This window comes from Wyeomyia smithii, chromosome 3 (genome assembly GCF_029784165.1).
Source record: "Wyeomyia smithii strain HCP4-BCI-WySm-NY-G18 chromosome 3, ASM2978416v1, whole genome shotgun sequence".
In the NCBI taxonomy this organism is placed as follows: Eukaryota; Metazoa; Arthropoda; class Insecta; order Diptera; family Culicidae; genus Wyeomyia; species Wyeomyia smithii.
In genome coordinates this window covers 205,981,277-206,007,388 of record NC_073696.1, presented here as the reverse complement: position 1 = coordinate 206,007,388, position 26,112 = coordinate 205,981,277, and the positions used below count along the sequence as shown (strand labels likewise).

The 26,112-nt window shown below is 38.7% G+C and overlaps 3 protein-coding genes and 1 pseudogene across 6 annotated transcripts; 2 read left to right on the top strand and 2 right to left on the bottom strand.

Moving 5' to 3' along the window:
• Positions 1 to 218: 218 nt before the first annotated feature.
• Positions 219 to 1,426, top strand: LOC129729019 (vitellogenin-1-like; annotated as a pseudogene).
• A 2,711-nt stretch (positions 1,427 to 4,137) lies between these two features.
• On the bottom strand, positions 4,138 to 11,331 carry LOC129730468 (proteasome activator complex subunit 4A-like). Of its 3 annotated transcripts, none has more exons than XM_055689812.1 (9): positions 10,673 to 11,331; positions 10,437 to 10,577; positions 10,241 to 10,357; positions 10,018 to 10,155; positions 9,758 to 9,802; positions 5,527 to 9,689; positions 4,751 to 5,282; positions 4,543 to 4,690; positions 4,138 to 4,483 (listed from the first exon to the last, which is right to left on the bottom strand). In XM_055689812.1, the coding sequence occupies exons 1-9, from the start codon at positions 10,909 to 10,911 to the stop codon at positions 4,349 to 4,351; spliced, it is 5,658 nt and encodes a 1,885-aa protein (XP_055545787.1). In that variant the 5' UTR covers positions 10,912 to 11,331; the 3' UTR covers positions 4,138 to 4,348. The 3 variants fall into 3 exon arrangements, with proteins under 3 accessions (XP_055545787.1, XP_055545789.1, XP_055545788.1); XM_055689814.1 differs by having other exon boundaries at positions 10,662 to 10,798; XM_055689813.1 differs by lacking the exon at positions 10,018 to 10,155 and having other exon boundaries at positions 10,673 to 11,330.
• Positions 11,332 to 20,301: 8,970 nt separating this feature from the next.
• On the top strand, positions 20,302 to 22,863 carry LOC129732641 (uncharacterized). Of its 2 annotated transcripts, none has more exons than XM_055693690.1 (3): positions 20,302 to 20,832; positions 20,887 to 22,552; positions 22,625 to 22,863. In XM_055693690.1, the coding sequence occupies exons 2-3, from the start codon at positions 20,910 to 20,912 to the stop codon at positions 22,821 to 22,823; spliced, it is 1,842 nt and encodes a 613-aa protein (XP_055549665.1). In that variant the 5' UTR covers positions 20,302 to 20,832; positions 20,887 to 20,909; the 3' UTR covers positions 22,824 to 22,863. The 2 variants fall into 2 exon arrangements, with proteins under 2 accessions (XP_055549665.1, XP_055549663.1); XM_055693688.1 differs by having other exon boundaries at positions 20,307 to 20,832; positions 20,897 to 22,552.
• Positions 22,855 to 26,014, bottom strand: LOC129732642 (polyubiquitin-C). Its single transcript, XM_055693691.1, has 2 exons — positions 25,882 to 26,014; positions 22,855 to 24,859 (listed from the first exon to the last, which is right to left on the bottom strand). The coding sequence occupies exon 2, from the start codon at positions 24,856 to 24,858 to the stop codon at positions 23,029 to 23,031; it is 1,830 nt and encodes a 609-aa protein (XP_055549666.1). The 5' UTR covers position 24,859; positions 25,882 to 26,014; the 3' UTR covers positions 22,855 to 23,028.
• Positions 26,015 to 26,112: the final 98 nt, after the last annotated feature.

The window sequence follows — 26,112 nt, the reverse complement described above, 5'->3', positions numbered from 1 at the left end:
CCCTGTATATTAAACAGTTGGCTGCGAAGTCGGTGTATAACAGAAGGTCAAGTTCCGAATCAGAATGTAGCACCAAGGCTTTGCTTTTAAATACAATAATGCATATGATTATTACTGTGCTCTCAGAAACCGTTTAGGTAACAGCTGATAACCTTCGAGCGGCTTCGACACATAAAGAATATTCATTCGTGTCGCGCTTTCAAGATCTACTACTCAAGATGCAGTTCCTGCGCGTCCTTCCGTTTATTGTTACCGTAATGGTAACGTTAGCAGATTTCGGGCCTATTCAAGCTCTAGCCGGCGTTCTCGATACCACCGTAGATATTATAAAAGCAAATCACGTATTGGTGCGCGATTGATTAGCAACTTTACGCTGCTTTTGCCCAGCTTCGATGAAATTGGTGAATTTGGCAAACAATCGTTGCTCGGTTACCCACTGGAGGCTGTATCGATGGGAATACATATCTTCTGCTCTGCTGCGGTTGCAACTAATGGCACAGAACCGTTCTACGAGCCAGATTTAAGCATGATGAATTACGTGTTGTTTACTAACAGTGGAAACTATTCGTATCCGCTTAGTCAGTCCGCAAATCTCTGGAAAAGTGCACATTTCAATCCTAATCATCAAACGGTGATTCTGGTGACCGGCTGGTTAACGACCTTCAATGAAGGCAACGAAGCGATAGATGCTTTCGTCAAAGCTTATAAAACTAGAGGTGGAGTGAACTTTATATCCATTGATACGGCTCCGCATCTTAATACACTGTACACCTGGTCATCATTTAACACCAATAAGCTGGGAGTAGCCATCGGTGATAGTCTTGCAGATTTGGTACAGTACGTGGCACCGTATTCAATTCATCTGATTGGACACAGTTTGGGAGCGCACATCAGTGGTGCAGCTGGTCGTCGATTTCAAGAGTTGACAGGATTCAACCTGCCCCGAATAACCGGTCTTGATCCGGCCAATCCGTGTTTCAACGAAGGTGAATCGTTATCTGGACTGGGTCGTGGTGACGCTGATCTCGTGGACGTCATTCACAGCAATGTAAGGGTACTGGGAAAGCGCGAACCAATCGGAGATATTGATTTTTATCCCAATGGCTATGAGACAGAATTGTTTTAAAATAGTTTTTTAAATGTTTTTTTTTTTTTTCATTTGCCTAGATTAAACTCAATTCAGCCTGGATGCTACACAGTGACTTGCTCACACAGTCGAGCATGGGAGTATTATATCGAAAGCGTATACCCAGGAAACGAGCAAAATTTTATTGGCATTACATGCAATGGACTGTCTGCACTAATATGTAGATTATGCAAAAGGCCGAAGGCTGTAATGGGTTATGCGGTTAGAGACAAAGTTAAAGGAAACTTTTTTCTGCTCGTAAACTCAGGTTCACCCTACGGGAAGACTAATAATGTTTAATCATCTAATTTTACAATGCATGATTTTTAAATAAGCCGCGTTCTTTTTATGAACTGTATCGTCAGCATGAAGACATGTTTCAAAACTATAACGTGTTTTTTGACGTAGAATTACGTCTTACGGCAACATATACAGGGGACCAATTTCATTACAGGGATCCAATTTCAAAAACCAAAAACTTCGAGAGCGTCACAAAAATTGTCCATTTTCAATCGTTTTAAGCTCAGTCAGTTTTCAACCGATTTTCGTTATTTTTGCAGTAATCGATTGGAAAATCAACCAAGCACCCGTCCAAATGCAGAAAGTTGTAATCTGATTGTTCGAACGATTGTACTATTGAAAATTGTCAAGCCTTGTCGAAACGCAAATATCGACCTCTGATTGGTCGCACAATGCTTCTTTCCCTAACAAGGTCGACAGAATATACCTAGTTGACTAAGAATGCGCGCTTTGTGTTTTATGTATAATTCATTCCATGATTGTGCCGATACCACACGGACGTTGGTTGCTGATCGTGAAGAAGAAAGAAAAGCCGGGTTTCAATTTCTGGCTGATCGTTCTGGGCGCGTTGATACTTAAGCACCTGTCTATCTGGCGGCTGTTATGGAGTTTTCGGTAGCTGCAGAATTTTTGGAAATGGCAGGCAATTCTACTAGAGAAAACGGGAGATCTAGAATCATCGGCGAATGGTTATCCGGAATGATGATAATTGAACAAACTTGCCAGTGTTGTTACTGTTGTGAAATATAATAGCACCTTTTGGTGCTCTTCAACTATGTGATTGAAGTAGTTAAAATTTTTCATCGTGTGTAACAGACGGAAAACCGCGAATTTCAGCATTTGCAAGCGAGGAAAAATTCAACATTGCCTCAAGAACGTGTTGGTGGCCCTGAGAAGGACCGGTTATAATTTATACTTGTTCTCGTGCTGGATGGCAGCAGATAACAGAAATGCAGCACTTACGCTCTTACGTCTTAAATTAAAACGGTTATTTTTTTATACCTATCAGAATTTTGACCTCCATACTCATGTCTACCATCGGCAATGTCAAACACGCAATAATCTGCTTTCATACGACACGGGGACGCGAACATTTTCTTCAACCAAGCTGCGCAACACGACACAAAACATGTTATTTTGTTGCTTCAATGAGAGTGCTATCAGTCCGGCTCGACAGAATGTCCACAAAAAATCATTTTTGTACAAACGTGCTACGAAACTGAGGAAAAACTTTAGAAACTGAAAAAAGAGGTGGAGCTTATCAAATGATCGCTCTGAACCAGAATGAAGAGATGTATTTTTTTCGAACGTTTTAGTATGGTATAACTGGAAATGATCAAGTCACACATATTTTTCAAGTTATTTCATTCCACAACATTCGAAACAATTATTATGTCAGAGCGGATATTGCACGCTATCTGACTATGAAGCATTTATGCAATAATAGAATGAAAATTGCAATTGCAGCAATCGGCCTTTTTCAAAGCTACTAAATGTATTTCGAAGAGCATATTGGATGGTTATCAATAAACTGCAACTGAGGTTTAATGCTGCTGCAAATGTACAGCAGTCAGCACGTTCTGCTCACGATGCTGAGTCTATTTTAGAAAATTCACAACTCTTCATTAACAAGGGTGTAACGTCTTGTAGAAGACGGTTAAAGTTTAACATCACAGCAGCTCATGTCTACCATCGGCAATATCAAACACGCAATAATCTGCTTCCATGCGACACAGGAACGGGAACATTTTCTTCAACCAAGCTGCGCAACACGAGACAAAACATGTTATTTTGTTGCTTCAATGAGAGTGCTATTGGTCCGGCTCGACAGAATGTCCACAAGAAATCATTTTTGTACATCCGTGCTACGAATCTGAGGAAAAACTTTAGAAACTGAAAAAAGAGGTGGAGCTTATCAAATGATAGCTCTGAGCCAGAATGAAGTCACACATATTTTTCAAGTTATATCATTCCACCACGTACGAAAAACAATTCATTCCTATTTTCATCCCTATATAAGAGCCTAAAAGCAAAGCCTTGGTACTACATTCCGTATCGGAACTCGACCTTCTGTTTATTATACACAGACTTCGCAGCCAACTGTTGAGTGTACAGGACAATTGCGGGGCTAGCGCTACGATCCTGCTGACACTAACAGTCTCTCCCGAGCCGAGACTCGAGCTACGACGACTGGCTTGTTAGGCCAGCATCGTACCTCGAGACCAGCTTGGAGAGTCACACCTATTTTTCCAGTTGTCCCATCCCATTCCATTAAAGCAAAAATAATATACGAAACATGTACAGAAAAATATATCGCTTCACAACATTAAAATGATTAACCCTAATTGAGTGTATTTCCAAAGCTATTGCAAAAAATTATTGACATAAGACAGGCTGTCGTAATTCTACGTTATCCTTGCGGTTGTTTTTTATAAACAACCTCTTCCACTTTTTTTCTTGATGGAATAGTTGTACAATTCCTTGCAAAACATTACAAACCGACTCAAGCGTATAAAAATCCAATATTTTTCTGAAAGTACCATTAGAGCTACAAGAATTACCGTATATGTATTTGTTAGAATAAAACAATCAGCATGCGGCTTGTATACGACTATGGGCAGTATATTTTAGGATAGTTCTTTGTGCAACATTGTATGATGCAATTCCAAATTCCTCATATCATTACCAGATTTACTCATAAAGCCAAACAGTTACTCAACCGCGAAAAAAAACTTTATTCTCCACCTAAAGAAAAAAAATACTACACAGTAAAAATCACATCACATTTGGCATCGTGTGGTGTGCAAACCAATAAAATGTTGTTTTTATCAAATACTTTGAACAATTAAATCATTAAAAAAACTTCATCTGTAAATTATTAAACTCAACTGGTTTACTCTATACATAAGCAGAACTGGCTTTTTACGCATAATATGATGGTGGAATCGTCAAATCACTCAGTACAGCAAGCTGATCTTCAGTAAATTTAAGCTGATGTAGCTCCCAGTTATCATGGTGTGTTCGTTTGAAATCACCCATCGTTTTACGTATCGTCGCCTAAAAAACGATAAATTTTTTAAAAGACGCACTATACAAACAGGAGTTTTATATTTTACTGGAATCGGCTGTGGATCATTTAGATGAGCTCCCAAATGCTCAAATACGATCGGGACAAATTCGGGCACTTCGTACGGATACGCAGAGATAAAGGCACAAAGTCCGAGAACACCGGAATGGCGCGCACGAACGGCGTTTGCTTCCAATCTAGAAAAAAGAAAAAAATATGTAAACACAGTCACAACATAATGATTCTAAATCTTATACCCGTCATTTTTGTTTGCATCATTAGAACAACTTGGGGCTACCCTCAACCTTTTAGCTTTAATCATTTTTGTACGGCATTTTTCCTTAAACAGTTCCAAGAGTTCCTCGGTAGCCGTTAGGAAGCAACAGTGCAGTAAGCCGCAAAGAACCTCAGCTGCTTTCTCCCTCACCTCCACAACATTGTCTTCCAACAAACGCAGAACGATTTCTTGTATTTTCGCTTTCCACTGGTCATTGCTTAGAATTATTGTCATATTGTAAAATACCAACACCTGAAGCACGTCGATCACTGCTCGCCGTGCCGACCACGATGCCATTTTCGAAATGTCGGATATCTTGTTCAGAGCAGCATCCATGCATGGCGCCAATGTAAGTGCTTGGGAAATCATCGCCAGTAGGGTGGTGCAGATTTCTGCGAGCTCCTGATCCTGTTCACAGCGCTCCAGTCGGCAAGCAATCGGTAACAACTCAAAGTACTCGATTTCGTTCCCATTGGAACAACGGTTAATCGCACAGGTGAGCCATTGACCAACTGTAAAGATACAAATGTATTTTTGTAAATTTTCACTTATTACGAACTCAGTTATCGAAGTTACTATCCAAATAAACTTGTAACATAAGATCTAGATAACTGCAAATGCGTTCTGGATGTCTTGTATGAACAAATAACTTCACACCAGTAAATGGCGAGACAGAAGTCTTAACGCTAGGAACCAAATAAAATACAATCCAAGTGATGCAATGTTTGAGAAATAAACATGCATAAAACTGTTTACCTGTTTTGAACAGCCTCACAGCTACTTCGTATTCGCTGCCTTCCTTGTTCGTTGTATCTCCAGTGACAACTTCAACACCCGCGTCTATTTTTTCGGACACAATCACCGGGTGATCTTCGCTTAGCAGGACCCTAAGCTTTGGCATTACATAGTCTATCATATCGGTCGTCTTCGGCGACAGTTCTAATCCCCGCTGGCCGTTGAAGCGCAAATCGGCCTCGAAGATGTTAATAAGAGTACTACCTAGCCGTTCACGTACGTTTTGGAAAGAATGGTTAAGATACGGCCTAAGATATTCTAGCAGCCGCTTAGCGACACTGGTCATTCTCCAAACATGTTGATTAAAAGCTCCTTGCAGGCAATATAACCGATTGCAATCAATGAAACTTGTGGTTTCCTGTAATGGATCTTCCAGCAGAACCTCGTGCAACCAGTGCTGCTTGGAGGGATCCATGTTTTCTGCTGCTGTAGCGAAACAAGTTCCCCAGTACACATCAGTATCTACTGTTACGTTGTTTAATGCAAGTCTTATTAGTGGCACTAGCTGCTCGTACATTTTAGCTGTTTTATCGTAGGGCCAATGTTTAGCCCCTCGCATTATTCCAGCCATCACCTCAGCGGCACACCTATGACTACTTTCCGATGCTTTATCATCAATAAGTGGTCGCAAATGTACCAGGAATCGGTCCAGGAATAAATCCCCAAAGGCGTTCATCAGTCCCTTTATAAGACAGAAACGATTTCTGTTAAATTTGTCGCGACCTTTCTTTTCTTCCAGCGACCAAAATTTTATAAACTTATCTACGTTTTCCTGCTGTTCGAAAAACCGAAAAACAATGCACTCGCTTTCGTTCATTTCTTCAGGTGTTCTGTCCAATTTCGGTTGGTCATGACTTGGGGCATAAACAGTAAAGTTGCTACTCCAGCCAAAGAACCCATCCGTTTTATATAAATAACGCGGCTGATCCCACTCTTTCTGATCTTTTGGCACCTTCATCAAATCATACTGAAGCCATTGATTATCTTCCCGGTATCCTGGAGTTACATTGGAACCATTTGCAGGGACCTTCTCCGCCGCAAGACCCGCTATAGTGTACGGACTGATAGCAATTTTTCCATGTTCACGTTTCTGTTGACGCAATACGTGATTGAGCAAACAAATTGCCATTTTCCGTTCATCCAACGAATCGTGGATCAAATTGTTAACAGCAAATCGTGCTACCGACGCAGGATAGTTCGTCAGGGGATGTACCAAATTGTATAACATCGAGGACGCCATATAATGGTATCGCCAGTGAAGTTTATCGTTCTCCACAATAGTGAGGATTCGCGCTACGAGGTCATAATACATTTGTATATTTTTTTTATTTTTCGCTATTCGTGCTTGTCTCCCTGCTTCCAAATCTAACGGTTCCTCGCGAGTCCTAAGTGCTAATCCACACTGAACACAGCCGTCTGGAACATCCAGCTCTGTAGTCGTCGTGGGAAATTCATTATTGATCACATCCGTTATGGCATCCAACAATTTTACTACTGATGGCTTCTCTGAAAGTTTAGATTGTAACAAACTAGTCCAAACTTTGCTGAGAAATTCCCAGTCATGTTTGATAACTATTCGCGATCTACGATTGGATACCAAAATGAACAACATTCCTTTGAATCGTTCGTGATGTTCATTAGAGTCCATCTGCAAATGCTCTACTATTTTATCTGACAGAAATTTGTAGCTAAATGAAAAAGTGGAAAGCATACTAAACAGTTTACTCTGAGCTGTTGCACGAACACTACTGTAATGAGAAGTAGACAATTCTAAAAGGTTTAACATCACTTCCAGATGAGTTGCTGAAAACAGCGGTTGGTCCATTTCATCCCGACAATCCTGTTGCATTATAACTCTAGTTGCGACAACCGCGCGAACATCTCGCTTAAATCGCGTAAGACGATAGGTTTGGAATTTTTTGGTGTTATTAAAATTCTTCACCTGGTTATCAAAAGAGCTGTTCGAGTGTTTCCGGATGAAAATTCTTTCGTATAACATCAAAATCGACTTAAGTGATTTTATATCGTCCTCCGATTTTTCTAAGATTTTCCGCTGCAACGCACTTATCGACCGTATCACCGCCTTTCGAACGTTCGAGCCGTCCGGCATGTTAATTATCAAATCATCAAATCCTCTCGAAACTACCCATTTCATCTCCTTCCGATCCAAACATGAATCAAACAGCTTCAGCGGTTCCTCATCATCCCAATTGGGTAGAAAATTGGAACACCGTATCAATGACTGGATTATCGTAACATCGCGATTTATATCGTCACGGGAAATCTCCAGTTCATCAGCGCAATATTTCCGGAAATTATCCAAAATTGGAATCAAGTAACGGTGCATCAATTTTTCACACACTTTCAACGATGTCTGATCCGGAAAACACCAATTGATTTTACCATCCGGTGGCATTTTCTCACCCCAGCTTCGAATCGGTAAAAATTGAGACAACGGCTTTTCGAAACTATCTGGACTATTTTTAACATCGAGAGTTTGCATCGTGGACAGATTGCTCATCAAGTTAGCTAGCAAAGTTGACCCGTACTTGTTGGCTTGCTTGCACTTAAACTTCAGCAGCTTATCCAGAATAGGTAGAACGTTATCCACGTACTTTACTACCTCTTTTGGATCTCCGCGCATCATATTAGTCAAAAGTAGCATGTAGTAAAGCATTTCGTCGCTTTGCTTTTCCACCTCGGCAATATCTTCATGATCTTCCATATATCTGTCGATCGTTTGTATAACATAAGGCATCAGCGACCGCAGCACTTCCTTTCCATGAATTCGAGCGAAGACACGAACCAAACATCCCACTAATTGCCCCGCAACTTTCGGTTCCAAAAGACGCGTTTTGATATAATCAATCAATTTTTTCGAGGAAGCATCAAGTATATCCTGTGAGCATTGACCTAAAATCCCATGTGTACACGCCTGAACCAATGCTTCGGATATCGATTCCATCTTTGATCGCATCGAGTCTGAGTCCGATTGTTCCATCCGTACATTGTCAACCGAACTACTTTCAATCAGCATGAATATCCTATCCATATACTGCAACACAAAGCTTTCGAAATCCGCTGTTTGCTCACAAAGCAGCCGTTCATCTTCCGTCAGCTCGTAGTGCTGTCCGGCTTTTGAACAGTCTACGATCGGAATGAGGAAAGATATCGATGTTAGAAAATGGAATGTAATTGATGTCTTCCTAAAATCGTTGGGGTCAATACCAGGGAGCGTAGCAAAGAAGATAGGGATAACGTGATTACGACCTTCCGTATACCCTTTGTGGCCGGAAACCAGCGCTCTCGAAACGCCTATTAGACTTTGTAGAGCGGCAGTCATTTTGTGCGGTTCTGTTAATGAATCCAAACTTGCATACACTCGGTCAATAATAGTGGGAATGATCAGTTCCGGTCTCAAATCTGCCAAGTGCTGGAAAATTTTGCCGACATCTTGTGGATTCATTCTAGAATACATGGCCTGAAACGCGACCGGCTTGAGACACTCTACAAACGCGGTGATACAATCCTCAGTCAATTTATGGCTTTCAGGAATAGGTCGCCGATAAGGATGCTTTCGATATCGCTCCAAAATTAACCGATCGAAGAAATATTTAGGCAGCTGCACTAGAATCTCTCCTAGCATTGATACCCATTTACCCATGTTTGCCGGATGCAGATAAGACTCGATTGTAGCCATAAATTTTCCCAAATATTGCTGCGCCGAGCTGCGCGGTCCCAGAACTGACACAATCCAAATGGCAATAGATTGTGGTGCCAAACTTTGAAGTTTTGAGCTTTTTGTACTTTTGTAACTAACAGGAAAATCGATGGAACGCAGTATTCGAGCAAACATAGTCGGGATGTACGGTTCCCAGTCGATGTATCCAATATTCTTGAAGCCAACCGTTGCAAAAATAGTCATCATGTCAATGCTCCACGGTGGATTGTGATATGCATCCCAGATGGTTATAAATTTATCGAACCACAAGTCGTAATCGTGCTCACAGCTGAGGAAAATATGCAGCATGCCAAACGTATCGATAGCTCTTCCTGTGTCCAACGGTTGCAGCTTGGGCAGAAGCTCATCAAGAATGTCCTGTGTTGTCGAGCGTGGAAAGTAGCTGCAATAAAGTGGAAACAACATTAATATAAAAAAATATTCAATTGGCTTGATCGTAAAACAACTTACGGTGCACAATATTGAATAGCAAATTGAAGATTGGTTTCGAGGGAACTGGAAAAAGAAAATATGCTTTCAGAAAATGATCCTAGAAAGTATATTCGACAAAATATTAAAACTAACGCCATGAACCACAAACCTGAAGAACGAAACCCACCCCGCGCCAAGGACATTAGCAGCAAATGAGTGGAATAACGAGTATGAACCAATTTTCTAATGAACCACAGTTTAGAGAAAAAGCACCAGGTTAAAACTAATGAGAACGTTACGGAATCTGTGCATCTCCAAGAATTTGCCCACGTTCGGTCAGCATCGAAGGCACATCGTACCCCATGTCCTTCGCCAATGCTAGCAGTTGAGCCAGAGGAGACTGTTGCGTGTCAGTGTTGGTGGTGTTTCTGTTCTTCCTGTTTCGAGTTAGGATTATTAGTACGGAATGACTAAAAATCGATCAATCCCGAAAGTAGGAGATTTTTAAGTAAAATCACTTACGCAAAACAACGATAAAGATCTCCTTTGTTGCAATTTTTGTTGAGAATTAGATTACTCAATTTGTACAGCGGACGCCAATCGATCTGTATGTCATCTGGACTGAGCCATTCTGGTTTTCTGTAGAAGAGAGGTCAACATTTAAACAAACCTACTTCTAAAGCTTTTTAATGTTATCTGTGGCTATCACATCGCTTACCTTAACAAAACAGTTAGAGCATAGCAAAATTTGTTAACTTTATCTGGTTCTAGGTTTGGAATGCTGATAAGTTCCAATAACAATTTCACAAATTTGATATGGTCTTCCTTAGAAAACTTCATGCCATACAGTTTGATGTACCTTTAACAAAAAAAAACAATTTTGAATCATCAAATTGGCCATTTTCCAAATAGCTGCCAAACTTTAGTTTGGAATGGAAGGTACCTGTTACTTACTTAGTTAGCCTAGATACATAAATCGCTACTCCCGGAGTTATTTCTCTCATGGCTGCAGCTTTTCCCAAATTATTTTTTATGTTTTCCAACATAGCCTGCGATTCATCGTCCAATCGATCTGCATACGGGAGAAATTTGTTGCAGAACAATTCTTTCTGCGGGCGGAATCCCAACTTTTCGATTCTCTCATTCCGTTTTATTCTGCTGGAATCCAAACTGTCGCTGCTTTCGTCATCCATTTTTTCCGCTTTTCAATCGAATTACTTTAGCACCTGAGCCCGGACTTAAACCAAACTATATCTAGCACGACCAATTGCGAAAAAAATTCCTCTAGGCCAACACTACGTGTCCAACCTCAACTAATACTCACGTAACCCTAGGAAGTTCATCAGCTCAGCACAATGGAAAATGGAGTGCAATTTTCCTCTAGTCACTGCTACAGTTGGGTTTTTATATCTCAGAAACACTTGCATTAACGTTAATTCCAAAGCATTCAATATAAACTTGTTTAAGTCACTCGTCGAATGAGGCAAGTTTAAAACTTACTTCTTTATTTTAGCTTAAAAAGTGCTTAAATCCTAACTCACTGAACTCTGCCGTTGTTCACAATCACAATTCATAATGAAAAGTCATTACGTTCGACATTTTCGTTTTGAATGACAGTGTTTCGTATGTTACACTGCTGGATAAATATAACTATAAACAAGTAGTATTCACTCAAGCGGGACCTCCGTACACACTTACCCGATCAACCACTCTTTATGCACCTTTATGAAACGACAACAACTGAAATCAATCGATATAGGTTCAAAACTAATCAATAGCGATCGTTCTCGTTTCATGAAAAAACTTGGTCGGGTAGTTTCTTTTACCGAACTCAGCAATCTTTTTAACGAGTGCTCAACAGCTGACCCGCATAATCAATAACCATAAACGTATGATAATCCATATTGTTTAACGATACCCCATACAGTCGGGACTATATCCCGAACTAGTTATTAGGCACGTTTTATGGTTTTTGATTATGTGGGGAGCCATCAGCAATCTGATCAGCAATTTATTTGCTTGACGAGTGCTCGGTAATTTCTCATTCTCGCTGAAACGTCAAACATAGGAGATAGCTCAGTAAAAATTTACGAAGCGTTCATCAAAAATTGCTGCATGAGTCGGTATTTACAAAGCTGACTATTCGTCACGAATTACCGAGCGTTCTGTTAATTTACAAGGCTGACGATCAGACCGATTTCATGACAACAGTTTCCTGAAGCCGCCGCCGATGATGATGGCGCTACTGTTGGAAATATAGTCATAAGCTCCGTTCATTGTGCCGCATGTGTTGCTGTACGGATTTTCTGCGTGCTTCTAACTATATTGGATGTAAGGCTATCCGGAACGTGTTGAAACATGTTTGAACTTGACCATTTATGTCCTGCACAAAATCCATAAAACGTTCAAAACGATTGTTTTCGTTTTTCGCTTTTTGCATTTTTACACACAACTTGCAGCAACAGTTGATCTCGCACGGACGGTGCTTAATTGGCTGTTTCGCAAGCACTGACAGCCTTTTGACGTATAATCGAGCCAGAGAGCCAGAGAAAAACGGCTTCAAGCGAAATGTATGTGTATGACGTTCGTGACATGGATGTGCTGACGATTCATCACAAATTACCGAGCGTTCTGTAAACGTAAAGTTTTTTCATGGTTACGAGAGAAATATGAACCATTGTGAAAGTTGCTATTGCAACTATTGAATAATTTTATTAAGGTATTTCGGATTGTTTAGATCGATTATACTGGTGTTCCCAGCACATTCGAGTAAAAATTTGATACGTTTAATGTTATGATGGATACAGGCTTGTTATTGCAGGCTTCTAGTAAACTGCTATCTTGTGGTGGAAAAATTTCTATATGCTGATTGAATAGATCGTGTACCTCCAAGTCGTTTTCTTGTAGATTTGAAAGTCAGATATCCATTTGGGTTTTTTTTTCTGAAAATCATACGCGAAACGCTTTTAAAACTCAGCTTCGAAACTCCTTGAATATTTGAAAATGGCGGACATTTGATGTTTCGTTTTGACAGATGCAGGAAAATTGCCGAACAGTATAGTAAATAGTAGGAGGGTGGTATCCAAGACACGACCGCATAGTTGACGTAGGACTACAATAATTTTATAATTTTATTTTGAAGCTATGTTTGATTTGAGCTCGTTTTACTTTTGTAGTTTGCTTGATTTATTTTAAATAATTAAAGCTCAACATCTTCCAAAAGGAAGGTATTTTGGTTCGGGTGGTAATATCAAGTATCTAGTTCGTCAGCCCAAATTCATCAAGCGACACCTCAGAAGACTTGGAATTAAACCTACTTCATTGGTAGCCATTTCTACTGTTAAGGTCGTCTTTGACCATTTGAAAATTAGAAAAAAATCATGAAAAAAGAACCGTTCATTATTGGCATGGTTCGATTTTGGCAACATAAAAAATTCTGGCGTGTTGCCAAAATCGAGCAGGGTCTGTATTTTGATTATTTCTTTGAAGCACTCTATCTTAGAAGAAAAAATATTCTCTTTAACATTCACAATGGTCCAGAAACCAAATTTAGGAAGAAATTTGGGTCTAGAGCTCTATAGCAGTGTTTTAGAGGAAAACTTTTTTTTACAAAGTTGCTTCAAATTATTGGAGCTATAAAATTGTAGAACAAGATTTACTATCTACAAAAATAAAAAAGTTAGATACTTGATTTCCCCCTAAATTTGGTTTCTGGAACATTGATGAATACCAACCTTCTATGTATAAAATATTTAATTGAGTACGATTTAGTAGAAATTAAACTTCCTTCTATATCTATTTGTCTTGTTGAAGTTGGCCCACTCACCGATCACAAAGCGGCAAAGATGTCACATAATTTTTTTTCCTGCAGTTACAAGCTCGTGGAAAAAATATCAATAACGAATTACAGTTTTAGTAGAAAATGTATATTCACAGAAAATTTGATATGACATAGAATTTTATGAACATGTTAACATTCAATTCAGGTCAATTTAAACATTTTATCAGTACACAGAATCAATCAGAAAAAATTTGATCAGTTTCAAGATACCAAAGAACAACGAAGATACCATATTTGAAAGTTATATGTCTGTTATTTTCGAAAATAAACTGGGCTAGAGTGATGCACAACATTAGCCTCAGCAATTAATGTTTGCATAGCGTTGTTCAATTACAAGTAAGGTTATGGAAAGTAATATTTTCTTGCAAATACTAATTCAAAAAAATTTTCAATTGAAAAATATAAATACTAATGTCGGAACTCTAATATCAATATGAAATGAATTTGGTTTTCTTCTATACCGCCACCGCGGGATGCAACTAGTATTGTCATATTGGACTAAATTCATTAAGCTAGTAAAATATAATCATCAGTACAGCTCATTTGAGTACCTATTCAAAGATCTGTACGGAGCATTTTGGTTTTCTGTTGTCTTTTTAAATAACCCATATTCAGTTATTTAAATAAATCTGAAAAAAGCAGAGTGTAGAGTTCAAAAATAAACAACGCATTTTATTGTCCCCGGCGGTGCAGCGTATTTTGCGGCACCCGAGAAATCATATTGAATTCTGATATTCTCTGCTATACGAAACAAGAAGAAGAAGAAGACAATTCAAATGGCAATTCGATTGTGTTCCACGCCCATCTGTGCGTCAACAGCGGCAATGAAGTTTTCACTTGGCTTGACTGCACATAAATGAATATCGAGTTCTACTGCACTGATAGACGACGAGTGACCAGCGCTCTATTCATACAATGCTCGGTGCAGTACTGTTGCCTGTGCCAGCATGTTTTCCTTCAAGACATCAGTTTTATTAACATTAACGTATTTATTAACAGCAGAACGTAAAACTGTCTAATAGTGGAGGTGGTTACGAACTTTCCGAAAAAGCTTCACCTTCAAGACATCAAAATAGTCTAGGCTCATGGAAACTAACATTAGTTGACCTATTGGGACGGGAAGATTCTGTCAAAATTTTTTTTGCCACTGCTATACAGGATATCACAGCAGGCAATTGGTGTCTATTCATGAAGTCTGTGCCAGGCGTGCTCGCATTTGATTGGTACATTGTTGGTGAAAATTCGACCTTGAAACTTTTATTCAATTTTCACTGTTTAACAATGAAGTGATAATGAAAATTTAAGAATCACAAAATTGTCCATCATTTTATCAATCCAACGACATGTTGATTATTGTGATCCATTATGTGGTTACATCAGTATAACCTTTTGAAATCTTTCATTCCGACGTAACATCTTGGCTTTAGTTTTCGCGGAATGTATCTCGATATAGTGCGGTTAGACGTAGTCCTACGTCAGAAACAACAAGAGTTCAGTTAAACAATTGAAGAGTTTTCAGCATCACCTAGGTAGATGCTGACAGATCGTCAAATATTTACTTTTTGCTGAGCTCGTCAAGTGCCTTTTGTATAACGGTAATTCGGTAAGAACTTCAACCGACATCAGTTATTTTTGAGAGATTTACAAATGATCAGTATTTTTTCAAATTTACTGAACATGACCGTAATAAAAATTACTGAACAATTAAAACGAGAATAAGTGTGTATTTCTGTGTACACACTTATTCTCGTTTTAATTGTTCAGTAATTTTTATTACGGTCATGTTCAGTAAATTTGAAAAAATACTGATCATTTTGAAATTTTCTCAAAAATAACTGATGTCGGTTGAAGTTCTTACCGAATTACCGTTACACAAAAGGCACTTGACTCGTCAGCCTTGTAAATTAACAGAACGCTCGGTAATTCGTGACGAATAGTCAGCTTTGTAAATACCGACTCATGCAGCAATTTTTGATGAACGCTTCGTAAATTTTTACTGAGCTATCTTCTATGTTTGACGTTTCAGCGAGAATGAAAAATTACCGAGCACTCGTCAAGCAAATAAATTGCTGATCAGATTGCTGATGGCTCAGCTGTTGAGAACTCGTTAAAAAGATTGCTGAGTTCGGTAAAAGAAACTAAGTGTGTATATTTTTGAGTTCTCATCTCAAAAACCTACACGCTCACTCTGGGCTACTCAGCGGCTGAGTTGAATTTTAATCTTTTTTTCAGTTGTTCGAAGACGTCAAAAAATGAGTAGAATTAAATTGATCATGGCGGCAAATTTACTCATAATTGGGTAACTGCCCGCATAATCAATAACCTTAAACGGATGATAATCCGTATGGTTTAACGATACCTCATACAGTCAGGACTATAACCCGAACTAGTTGTTAAGCACGTTTTACGGTTATTGATTATCCGGGTGGTGCTTGCGTGTTGTTAATAACTTTTTTTGCAATCAAAAGCAAGGAGCAAACCAAGCAAACCGTCTGAAAAACGGATGAAATAGAAATGTTTGAAATTAGTTGTTATCGGTAGGTAATTCATAATTTGAAATAATTGAATGCAACTAATGCCAATTTTTCTTTTTCACCAAGACTCGTTGGTTGGATATACGGCGAATAAATTCAAAGATCTCCCGTGTCCCGGCGAACAAAGGTAAATTTCTTGTTATAAGCCTTTTTTAGAATAAAATTCATTCAAAATGCAAAGTATAATAATATCGAGTCAATAATGATAATTTTTCCGAAACTCCCTCATTGAAGCATAAAGTACTCATTTTTGAGTCGAAAATGAGTAACTTTTACGCATTGCGCATCAGGTATAATATGAGTAATATTTACTCAATTTTTATAATATTCGGTAGTACTCAAAAATGAGTAAAACAACTTCTATTTCATTTTGAATACATACGGTTTTAGCGAAACTGATTAGGTTTTGACTCAGTTTTGGGTTATCCAGAGTGAGCGTGTAGGGAACCTACACGCTCGTAAATAATAACTCATGAACTGAGCAACTCTGACACAGTTTAGAACGATGTTCGTAGACGTCAAAAAATGAGTAGAAGTCCTTTTTAATTTTGAGTAACTTTGACTCACTTTTTGGGTTCCCTTCATATAACTTCTTTCTGAGTAACGTCGCATATAACGACGTCCATTTTGAAAGATGATTACGATGTGATTCAGTTTGTGACATATGTTTTTTAATTGTGTGCGTCTCAGAAGGCATTATAACTGTTTACTTTTATTACAAGGTAATTATTGATGAACATGTGGTGTCGTTTATTGGCCGTGGCGGATTTCTAGCCAGTAATGAAACTGAACTGTACCCAAAAACTGAGTAATGTCGTACTCAAATTTTTAGTAATAATGACTCATTTTTAAAGACGCCTAGTGTTATGCCAGCTAGCTGGTTACTCAGTTTTGAGTATTTGTGGAGTTACTCAATTTTAGAGTTGTTCCACTTTTTACGAAAATGCGTCAAATGTTACTCATTTTAGAGTTATTATTTACGAGCGTGTAGAAATAAACGCCAGTGTTACGTACACGGAAAACAAAATCTACCCAATCGAAGGGGACAAACTACTTGAAATGATGTAAACTTTATACAACTCACGTATTGGGTAGTTTTGCAATGCGAACGCTGAGTAATTTCAACTTATAGCGAATTTCTCTATTCCACTGTGTGCGGGCAAAACTGCCGAGGGATAATAAAACGTCATCGCCATTAAAGACGCAAGTAAGAAAGAGATGCCAGATAATTGTTTACGAACTTTGCACGTGCAGTAGTGGGTTGAAGCTGACAAATTTTACAGTGCGCTTCGGGCAGCACGGCAGGTCAAAACTGGGTCAAAATCGAGCGAATAAAGAAGGGTTTTGACAGCAGTTAGTGCGCTTCCACGTCAAAACGAGGTGAGCTGGTGGAATAAAGAAATTCGCTATTAATTAATTTTAACCATGCTTTTTCTCAATGATGGTCTTTTGACAAAAAATCAACATTGAGTAGTTTAAACCCAATATTGGATGAAAAATCAAACTGGTTGAAAAATTCATAACACGCGTGATGGAATTGATTTCGCGGAAGTGGCAGAGATTTCTTTGATATTGGTAGTTTTGGTTTTAAGTTGGTGATTTCAAGTGACGAACGTGCTTCTGTGCTTCTGTTTTCAAATAATAACCGTCAATTGAAAAGAAGATTAACATTGCATTGTGAGAAAGGAGCTAGAAACGGAGGTGCTTAAATGGAAAATTAATGAAGCCAGTTTCTCCAAATCGGAAGGTACTTGAGTAAGTTTAGAGATAGATTTTATAGACTATTTTAACTAATACTAATTCAATCGAATGAAATTAACTGAAATCTACCCAAAGCATAGTTTAGAAGATTGAACTAAGCGTTGGGTATTTTTGACGTATTATTACTCTTAATACATTCTATTGAATTAATCTGCAACTTCTCAAAATTGGCTTCTTGAACGGAACGACTAGTTGCGTTGAATCGACATGAAAATGGGTACTTTTCGTATGTGGGTGAACTGTCATTGCAGATATTTAAAAATTTGGTCAAAGATAGTTTTGTCACTCTTCAATGATTACATGTGGCAAACATGGGCAAAAAACAATCATGATGGTTCACTGGCGTTTTTGAGACTCTGATAGACCATTATACGTGACGTTTCTGAACTGAATTAATGAATGAAACTTTGACAGAAAGCACGGAACCACTGACATAACGCACGTGGAAGCATCATCAACATCAGCAGGATCCGTGACACCTGTCACTTCTTAAAATGGTCTATTGTCTCGGGCCAAAAAACAATCTTCAACAACAACAACAATCATGACGTAAAATAAATGTGACTATTATTGCAAATTTCCGCTGAAACGCGAATTAAGCCTGTAGTACACTCTTTGACCGAGCGTCAAATATTTGTCACTTTTTGACAGATAAAAATTTGGTCAAAGATAATTATTTGTCACTCTCTAATTTTAACATGGGGCAAACACGTGCAAACAACAACCATGATGTCAAATAAATTTGGCCATTATGTCAGAAGGTCAAATATTTGACCATTAGACAAAGATAGGGATACCATCCGTCCTGATTTAGCAGGACATGTCCTGATTTTGAGATCATATTTGGGCGTCCTGATTTATTTTTCATATTCTGGCATTTGTCCTGATTTTCATAAGACATGCAATTATCTTCAATCAAGCTCATATTTCAAGGCACAAGTCTGTAAGTTTTTAACAGAAACGTGAATGTTGCCTGATATTAGAAATAGTTGGAGATTGCCCAGTATTTTTTTTTTTTGCATTTCTGGTTGCCAGTTCGAATTCGTCGTTGGTAATAATAAAAACAAAAGGACACTTTTCTCTGATAAAAATCTTAAAGTAACATTTTATGAGATAAAATTGTAAAATTTGAAGTGATGACCGTTTTGCGGGCTAAGGGAAACAAAGGCGCCTATTACAGTCAACAAGGTGAGCAGCGAGTTACTCGCCTGACCAATTTAGATATAACAGATGATGAGTCAGCTGGATCTCGGACGAGTAGCTCGTCTGCGAAACTGCTCCACTCAGCTGTCACCAGCCAAGTTTCACTCGCGTTTCCTTATGCTCGTCAGTGACTCTAGGCGAGGCAAATTGCTCGCCTCGTTTCTTGTAATCGGTCCCAAAATCAGGAAAAATCTATAATGCAGAATTGAAATATCTGGGAGATCAGATATTAAACCATTTTCAATAATGTGAATAATTCTGATGAATCTCGATACCTAACCACACAACGTTCACTGCGTAAATTATTTCTTCAGTTAAGACTGAGTAAAGTGAATAGTGTTGAACCACAGGCATAACACGTCGAACAAATTTCCAATAAAATCATCGTTTGGATGATTCCAGTACTTTACGTTAGTAACACTAGCACCATCTGCTGTCGTGTTCGCGCTGCGTCATGTATTTCGACATCAACGCCAGCGTTACTGCATGTGTCAAATGGGGAACTACAAATTAAGTATGAGATTGCATGACAGCGCTCCAGGCGACGTTTTCGCGCGATGATTGCTATTCGATTGAAAATTTGAAATGAACGTTATTTGTGGCGGTGGAGCTAGGTTTCAGTGTTACGTCTGTTAGTCTGTGGTTGAACATTTGACAATTTTTATATTTAATTTTGAACAGTTTACGTGTGCTGAATTCTTTGGAGACATACAAATTCCTAAAACTTCAAAGTTGCTTGATAAAATTGGATCATTCGAGATACATGTTGAATAAATTAACAACCGAATAGCATTTTGAAGTGCAAATCACATACCACCAGTTTGAACCAGAAAAAAAAAATTTGGATCAAATTTGTGCCGAAAACATGGATGTCCTGATTTGTACCTCTGACCAGATGGTATCCCTTGACAAAGAGTGTACTACAGGCTTTACAGACAACTTGCAAGCAAAATGCAAACAACTTGTACGTCAGATATATCGTATACCAGCATACGAGAGTGAACGCGATAGACTGTATAGATACGATTAACGAAGGCATTCTGTCGCGTTCGCTCTAGTTGACTGGTATACGATTAATAAGGCAATCCACGAGACAGTTGCAATCAGCTGATTTCAGTCTGTTTTCAACTTATGACAGCTTTATGTATGTTCGATCGGTCTCAACTTGGATGCAACCCGGATCCAGAAGCGTGAAAAACAAATGTTATCCGATCGGTAGCTCTAGTATCGCGAGTGCTAATCCTAAATACAACAATATAAAATCACTTTTGATATTATTGCCGACATTAAAAGATTTCAGTTTTGGCCGTGTTTTGATTTTACAGCTTGAAAAACAGCAACAATAACAAACGTACAAACAAACAAACGTCACCCGTGGATTGCCTTATCTGGCGTGCACGTTATCTGCATTTTGCTTACAAGTTGCCTGTAATTCGCGTTTCAGATGCAATCTGCAATATGTCAGAAGGTCAAATATTTGATCATTGATCAAAGAGTGTAATACAGGCTTAAACAATTCAATTTGAATTTCTAAACCATTTTACGGATTCTGCGTAGTTTTCATCTATTTCTGGATAGAAATGGTTTATCGTAAGCGCAATATGTAAACATAAATAAATGTATTTTCACGTAACCTCTCCTAAAAATCGTGTTCTGTATTTCTAATTCGTTAACTGATTTGCGTTCCCATTTTAACGCTAGAATTCAATCTAAAGTCTACAAGAGAATAGAGAATACAGGAAACAGTATTATTTCTTTTAATACAAAGTTCAACGGTTCGTTTTCTGCATCATAAAAAGTGAAAATATATATTTACTAATGCATAATAGTTATTTGCAGAAACGGAAGAACAATGTTTACAAGAGCAGTACTAATAGCGACGAAAACTTTTGCTTCTCCCAGAACAATCACAACCTCGAGTAAAGTTCATATAGCTTCCAATATTACTTGCATCCGCAGTAAAGACGTACAGACTTCGATTTCATCAACCGCAAATAATACACCGGCTGACTCGTACCTTTCTCTTTTGAAAAGTGCCTCAGATGCTAAGGAAGTTTTAGAGTTTCTGCCAACTTTGAGTAAACGAGATAACCTACGTCAAATTGTGACATTACCTGCACTCAAATCTCTATTTGAACTGCACAAACTGGGAAAAACCAGCCTTCCAAAGAACGAAGTATTGGGCCACTCGCGCTTTGCCGAACTGTGCAGGGCCCTCAAGTATGAATCTAGATCTTTTGGAATGAACGACATTACGGAATGTCTAAAAATTTTAACTTATTTTGGAGTACATTCAAACAGTGAAATCATGACAATCCTGCTCAACCTACTGAGATACCAAATTAACGAAGTCACGCTTGATCACATCTTATTTTTGGATTTTGTTTTGAAAAAGATGGACCAGAGTCCTCTAATAGAAGCTCTACAATTGGCTCTGCCAATGTTGTTGCAAATTCAGCTTCCTTACAAAATGGATCACAATAACGTGCAACAGCTGGTTGACCTTCTCGGATTTGTTGCCGGGCACAAGGTTTCTAGTCGGACTATGATTAATATAATTAGTGCATTGACCTTGCATGGTACCAACATAAACAGTCAACACGCTGCCGAAATTCTAATTACAATGTGTGAGTTAGGATACTACGAGCTGATACATACTAAATTATTAGAAAATATTTTCATAGTTCTTGAAAAGGATCTTTACCAATTAAGTTTTAAAACCATTGATTTCATACTAATGAAAATTAGTGAGAAAAATTTAGAAAAATACCCGATGTTCTACAACGAAGCATTCATCAAAAAATGTTCACAATTTATGGTTGATAAGGATGTTGGAATATTGAATGCATTATATTTTCAAAAAAAGCTTAACAAAATAGCTTTCCTTCATGTCCCGCTGTTAGACTACATTGCCTCTAAGGTTGATAATTTTTCGATCGTACCGTACGCCGGTATAATAACCATCGTGGCGGCGTTTGCAAATGCAAATTATCGACCTCCAAACTGGAATCAAATTCAAGCAGAGATCATGCAGCATTCCACTATATCAAATCCATCGATCCCATGGATCCGGTACAATTTGGAATTATTATCCTTAGAAATTTTCAATGACGTGCTTCTTCGACAATATCTTGAACCTCGTGCTTTAGAAAAAAGCATGGCACGTGACACTCTTGTGGATCACTTGCAGTTACTGGAGCTATCGCAAGCTTTACAATTACTCTATCCAGAATACGAAGGACCACTCCCGGATCAGAAGTATTTGGAAAAAGCAACAGTGCTTCTCCTCGAGGATAATGAGTTACCTTTACAAAAAACTTTAGAAACTGTGTTTGGTGGTAGTAAAAGTGTACTCTCTCACGTTACCTCAAATTATGGTCACGTGCTGCATCATGTTATCGTTTTCAACCAACACGGTCTAATTGTCGAACAACCCGATTGTAGCAAAAAAGAATTAACTCGGATAGAAAATCTACTAACAGAAGGAAATCAACCGTAAGGCCTATTCCCAATGCTTCCTTAACTGATTGATTTATTATTATATTTTTTTCTTATTTTCTTTTATAGGGTAGCGATAATGTGTTTACCAAAAAGTTTTTACGCACACAATGTGAATCGTCTGAGGGGGCGTTTTGCAATGAATATCCGAACTATAGAGACTCTTGGTGTACCCGTTGTTCCAGTTTCCTACCAAATGTGGAAAAACTTACCGGAGGCTGAACGGTTGCAGTACCTCGAGCGAGAAATTCGATCAAAATTAGTATAATTGTTTTTTCGGATAATAAAAAGTAGCAATATTTATTTCAGATATTTTTTTATTCGAATCTTCAATGTTTTAATGCCAAACGAGTTGGGATAGGCAAAAAACGAAAGGGTACATTAATCGGGATATCAATTTAGTCAATTCGATCATTGAATTTTCGAATGCGTTCTTTAACATGAACGCCATCGCTGAGACGCGGTATTTTGATTCAGTTTCCACCTCGAAGACGAAGGACCAAGTGAAGAGTAGACTCCTTCTGGATGTTGTAATCCGACAGGGTACGGCCATCTTCCAGTTGCTTACCAGCAAAAATCAAACGCTGCTGGTCTGGGGGAATGCCTTCCTTATCCTGGATCTTAGCCTTAACGTTCTCGATAGTGTCCGAAGGCTCCACTTCCAAGGTGATGGTCTTACCGGTTAAGGTTTTCACGAAGATCTGCATTCCACCACGTAGACGCAGAACCAAATGAAGAGTAGACTCCTTTTGGATATTATAATCCGACAAGGTACGACCGTCTTCCAGTTGCTTACCAGCGAAGATCAAACGCTGCTGGTCTGGGGGAATTCCTTCCTTATCCTGGATCTTAGCCTTAACATTTTCAATGGTGTCCGACGGTTCCACTTCTAAAGTGATGGTCTTACCGGTTAAGGTTTTAACAAAGATCTGCATACCTCCGCGTAGACGTAAAACCAAATGAAGAGTGGACTCCTTCTGGATGTTATAATCCGACAAGGTACGACCGTCTTCCAGCTGCTTACCAGCAAAGATCAAACGCTGCTGGTCTGGGGGAATTCCTTCCTTGTCCTGGATTTTGGCCTTAACGTTTTCGATGGTGTCCGAAGGCTCCACTTCCAAAGTAATAGTCTTGCCTGTCAAGGTTTTCACGAAGATCTGCATACCTCCGCGTAAACGCAGAACCAAATGAAGAGTAGACTCTTTTTGGATATTGTAATCCGACAAGGTACGGCCGTCTTCCAGTTGCTTACCAGCGAAGATTAAACGCTGCTGATCTGGAGGAATTCCTTCTTTATCCTGGATCTTAGCCTTAACATTTTCAATGGTGTCCGACGGTTCCACTTCCAAGGTTATGGTCTTACCGGTTAAGGTTTTAACAAAGATCTGCATACCTCCGCGTAGACGTAAAACCAAATGAAGAGTGGACTCCTTTTGGATATTATAATCCGACAAGGTACGACCGTCTTCCAGCTGCTTACCAGCGAAAATCAAACGCTGCTGGTCTGGAGGAATTCCTTCCTTGTCTTGGATCTTAGCCTTAACGTTCTCGATAGTGTCCGACGGTTCCACTTCCAAGGTGATGGTCTTACCGGTTAAGGTTTTAACAAAGATCTGCATACCTCCGCGTAGACGTAAAACCAAATGAAGAGTGGACTCCTTTTGGATGTTATAATCGGACAAGGTACGACCGTCTTCCAGCTGCTTACCAGCGAAAATCAAACGCTGCTGGTCTGGGGGAATGCCTTCCTTATCCTGGATCTTAGCCTTAACGTTCTCGATAGTGTCCGAAGGCTCCACTTCCAAGGTGATGGTCTTACCGGTTAAGGTTTTCACGAAGATCTGCATTCCACCACGTAGACGCAGAACCAAATGAAGAGTAGACTCCTTCTGGATGTTATAATCCGACAGGGTACGACCGTCTTCCAGCTGCTTACCAGCGAAGATCAAACGCTGCTGATCTGGGGGAATTCCTTCCTTGTCCTGGATTTTGGCCTTAACGTTTTCGATAGTATCCGAAGGCTCCACTTCCAAAGTAATAGTCTTGCCTGTCAAAGTTTTCACGAAGATCTGCATACCTCCGCGCAGACGCAGAACCAAATGAAGAGTTGATTCCTTTTGGATATTGTAATCCGACAAGGTACGACCGTCTTCCAGTTGCTTTCCAGCAAAGATCAAACGCTGCTGGTCTGGGGGAATTCCTTCCTTGTCTTGGATTTTGGCCTTAACGTTCTCGATAGTGTCCGAAGGCTCCACTTCCAAAGTGATGGTCTTGCCTGTCAAGGTTTTCACGAAGATCTGCATCCTACAAATAAAACAAACAGCGCACACAAAGTTATAAATAGTGATATTTTTCATATATTACTGCTAACATTTACAAATATTGCTTATACTAATCGTGTTGGTAGTGAATGAGTAAGTTAGGTCATTTTTGAAATAAAAACTGATTTCTCTTTTCGTGGAAGCTTCAATTCGATCTGTTCATCGAGTTGCTCCTCGTAGAAACGAAGATTTTTCTAAATTTTATTATTACTATAAAAAACGCGTAATTTTACAATACAAACGCATTTCAAAAATTTGTGCATATCGAATTTAAAGCATTCTTTATTAATAAAACAATGAAAGTGTAAAGATGCTGATAAATCCTAATACTTATCATATCATTCTAAATCTTGTGAGTCTCATTTTTTGCTGTATACTCCGGAACTGTAATTTTGTGTACAACTGTGTAACACATAATTCATTAAATCATGATCTTGATTTTCTAATTCATAAAAATCCTTCAAAATCGCTGACCATTTTCCTGTTGAATGAATTTCATATTTATGAATTTGGAACACTTAGCACAGCTGGTGGAAGTTACTAGAACGTTTTCCGTTGTCCTTCCAAACTTGTCAAGGCGCTTTGCATGAGTCATCGAAAAAAAAGATCTAGTTTTCGCTTGTATCCACCAAGGCTCAAAATGTACTAGCTGTCTATCTTGGTTATTAGTTCAAGCAAACTTTTATTATTGCAATACATACAAGATGACTGTATTAATTTGTTTTTAGAAATGGGACAAAAAGAGCAGCCATCTTTGAGTTTTGCTACTTATTGATTTGGAACAAAGAAACTTTTCATCCAGCCGCCATCTTGAACAAAACTTAATTTCATCATTTTTGCTAAAAAACAATCATTTAAGCGAGAAACGGTTTTATGTGCAGTGCACATACTACAATTGTTACAATATAAGAAAATATACATTTGTTCTATTCTAGCTTGAACGATACTAGGCAAGAGAAATTTTCTTGGTATATCTCGATACATTAAAAACTGACTCATATTTACCTCAATTAAAGTTTGTTTCCACTTGGAAATATTTTTTTCACTTGCAGCACACAAAAACTAAAAAAAAAAAATTTGGCAATAGGACACCTGAAAACATGTCCAATGGCAAGAGATGGCGCTTTTTCAGTGGTAGTAAAATCGAAATTTCTCCGAGTATTTTGCTCATTGACCGAGAATACAGCTATCAAATGTCTTCTATACATTTTATTCTATCTTTCTGGTACTTACTTT

Excerpts from the sequence above, each read along its gene's own strand:
- LOC129730468 (XM_055689812.1), bottom strand. The coding sequence starts at position 10,911 with ATGGATGACGAAAGCAGCGACAGTTTGGATTCCAGCAGAATAAAACGG. Across the intron at positions 10,578-10,672 it reads TATGTATCTAGGCTAACTAA|GTACATCAAACTGTATGGCA; the intron begins GTAAGTAACAGG and ends TTTTTGTTAAAG. Across the intron at positions 4,484-4,542 it reads ATGATCCACAGCCGATTCCA|GCGACGATACGTAAAACGAT; the intron begins GTAAAATATAAA and ends ATCGTTTTTTAG.
- LOC129732641 (XM_055693690.1), top strand. The coding sequence starts at position 20,910 with ATGTTTACAAGAGCAGTACTAATAGCGACGAAAACTTTTGCTTCTCCC. Across the intron at positions 22,553-22,624 it reads CTAACAGAAGGAAATCAACC|GGTAGCGATAATGTGTTTAC; the intron begins GTAAGGCCTATT and ends TTTCTTTTATAG.
- LOC129732642 (XM_055693691.1), bottom strand. The coding sequence starts at position 24,858 with ATGCAGATCTTCGTGAAAACCTTGACAGGCAAGACCATCACTTTGGAA.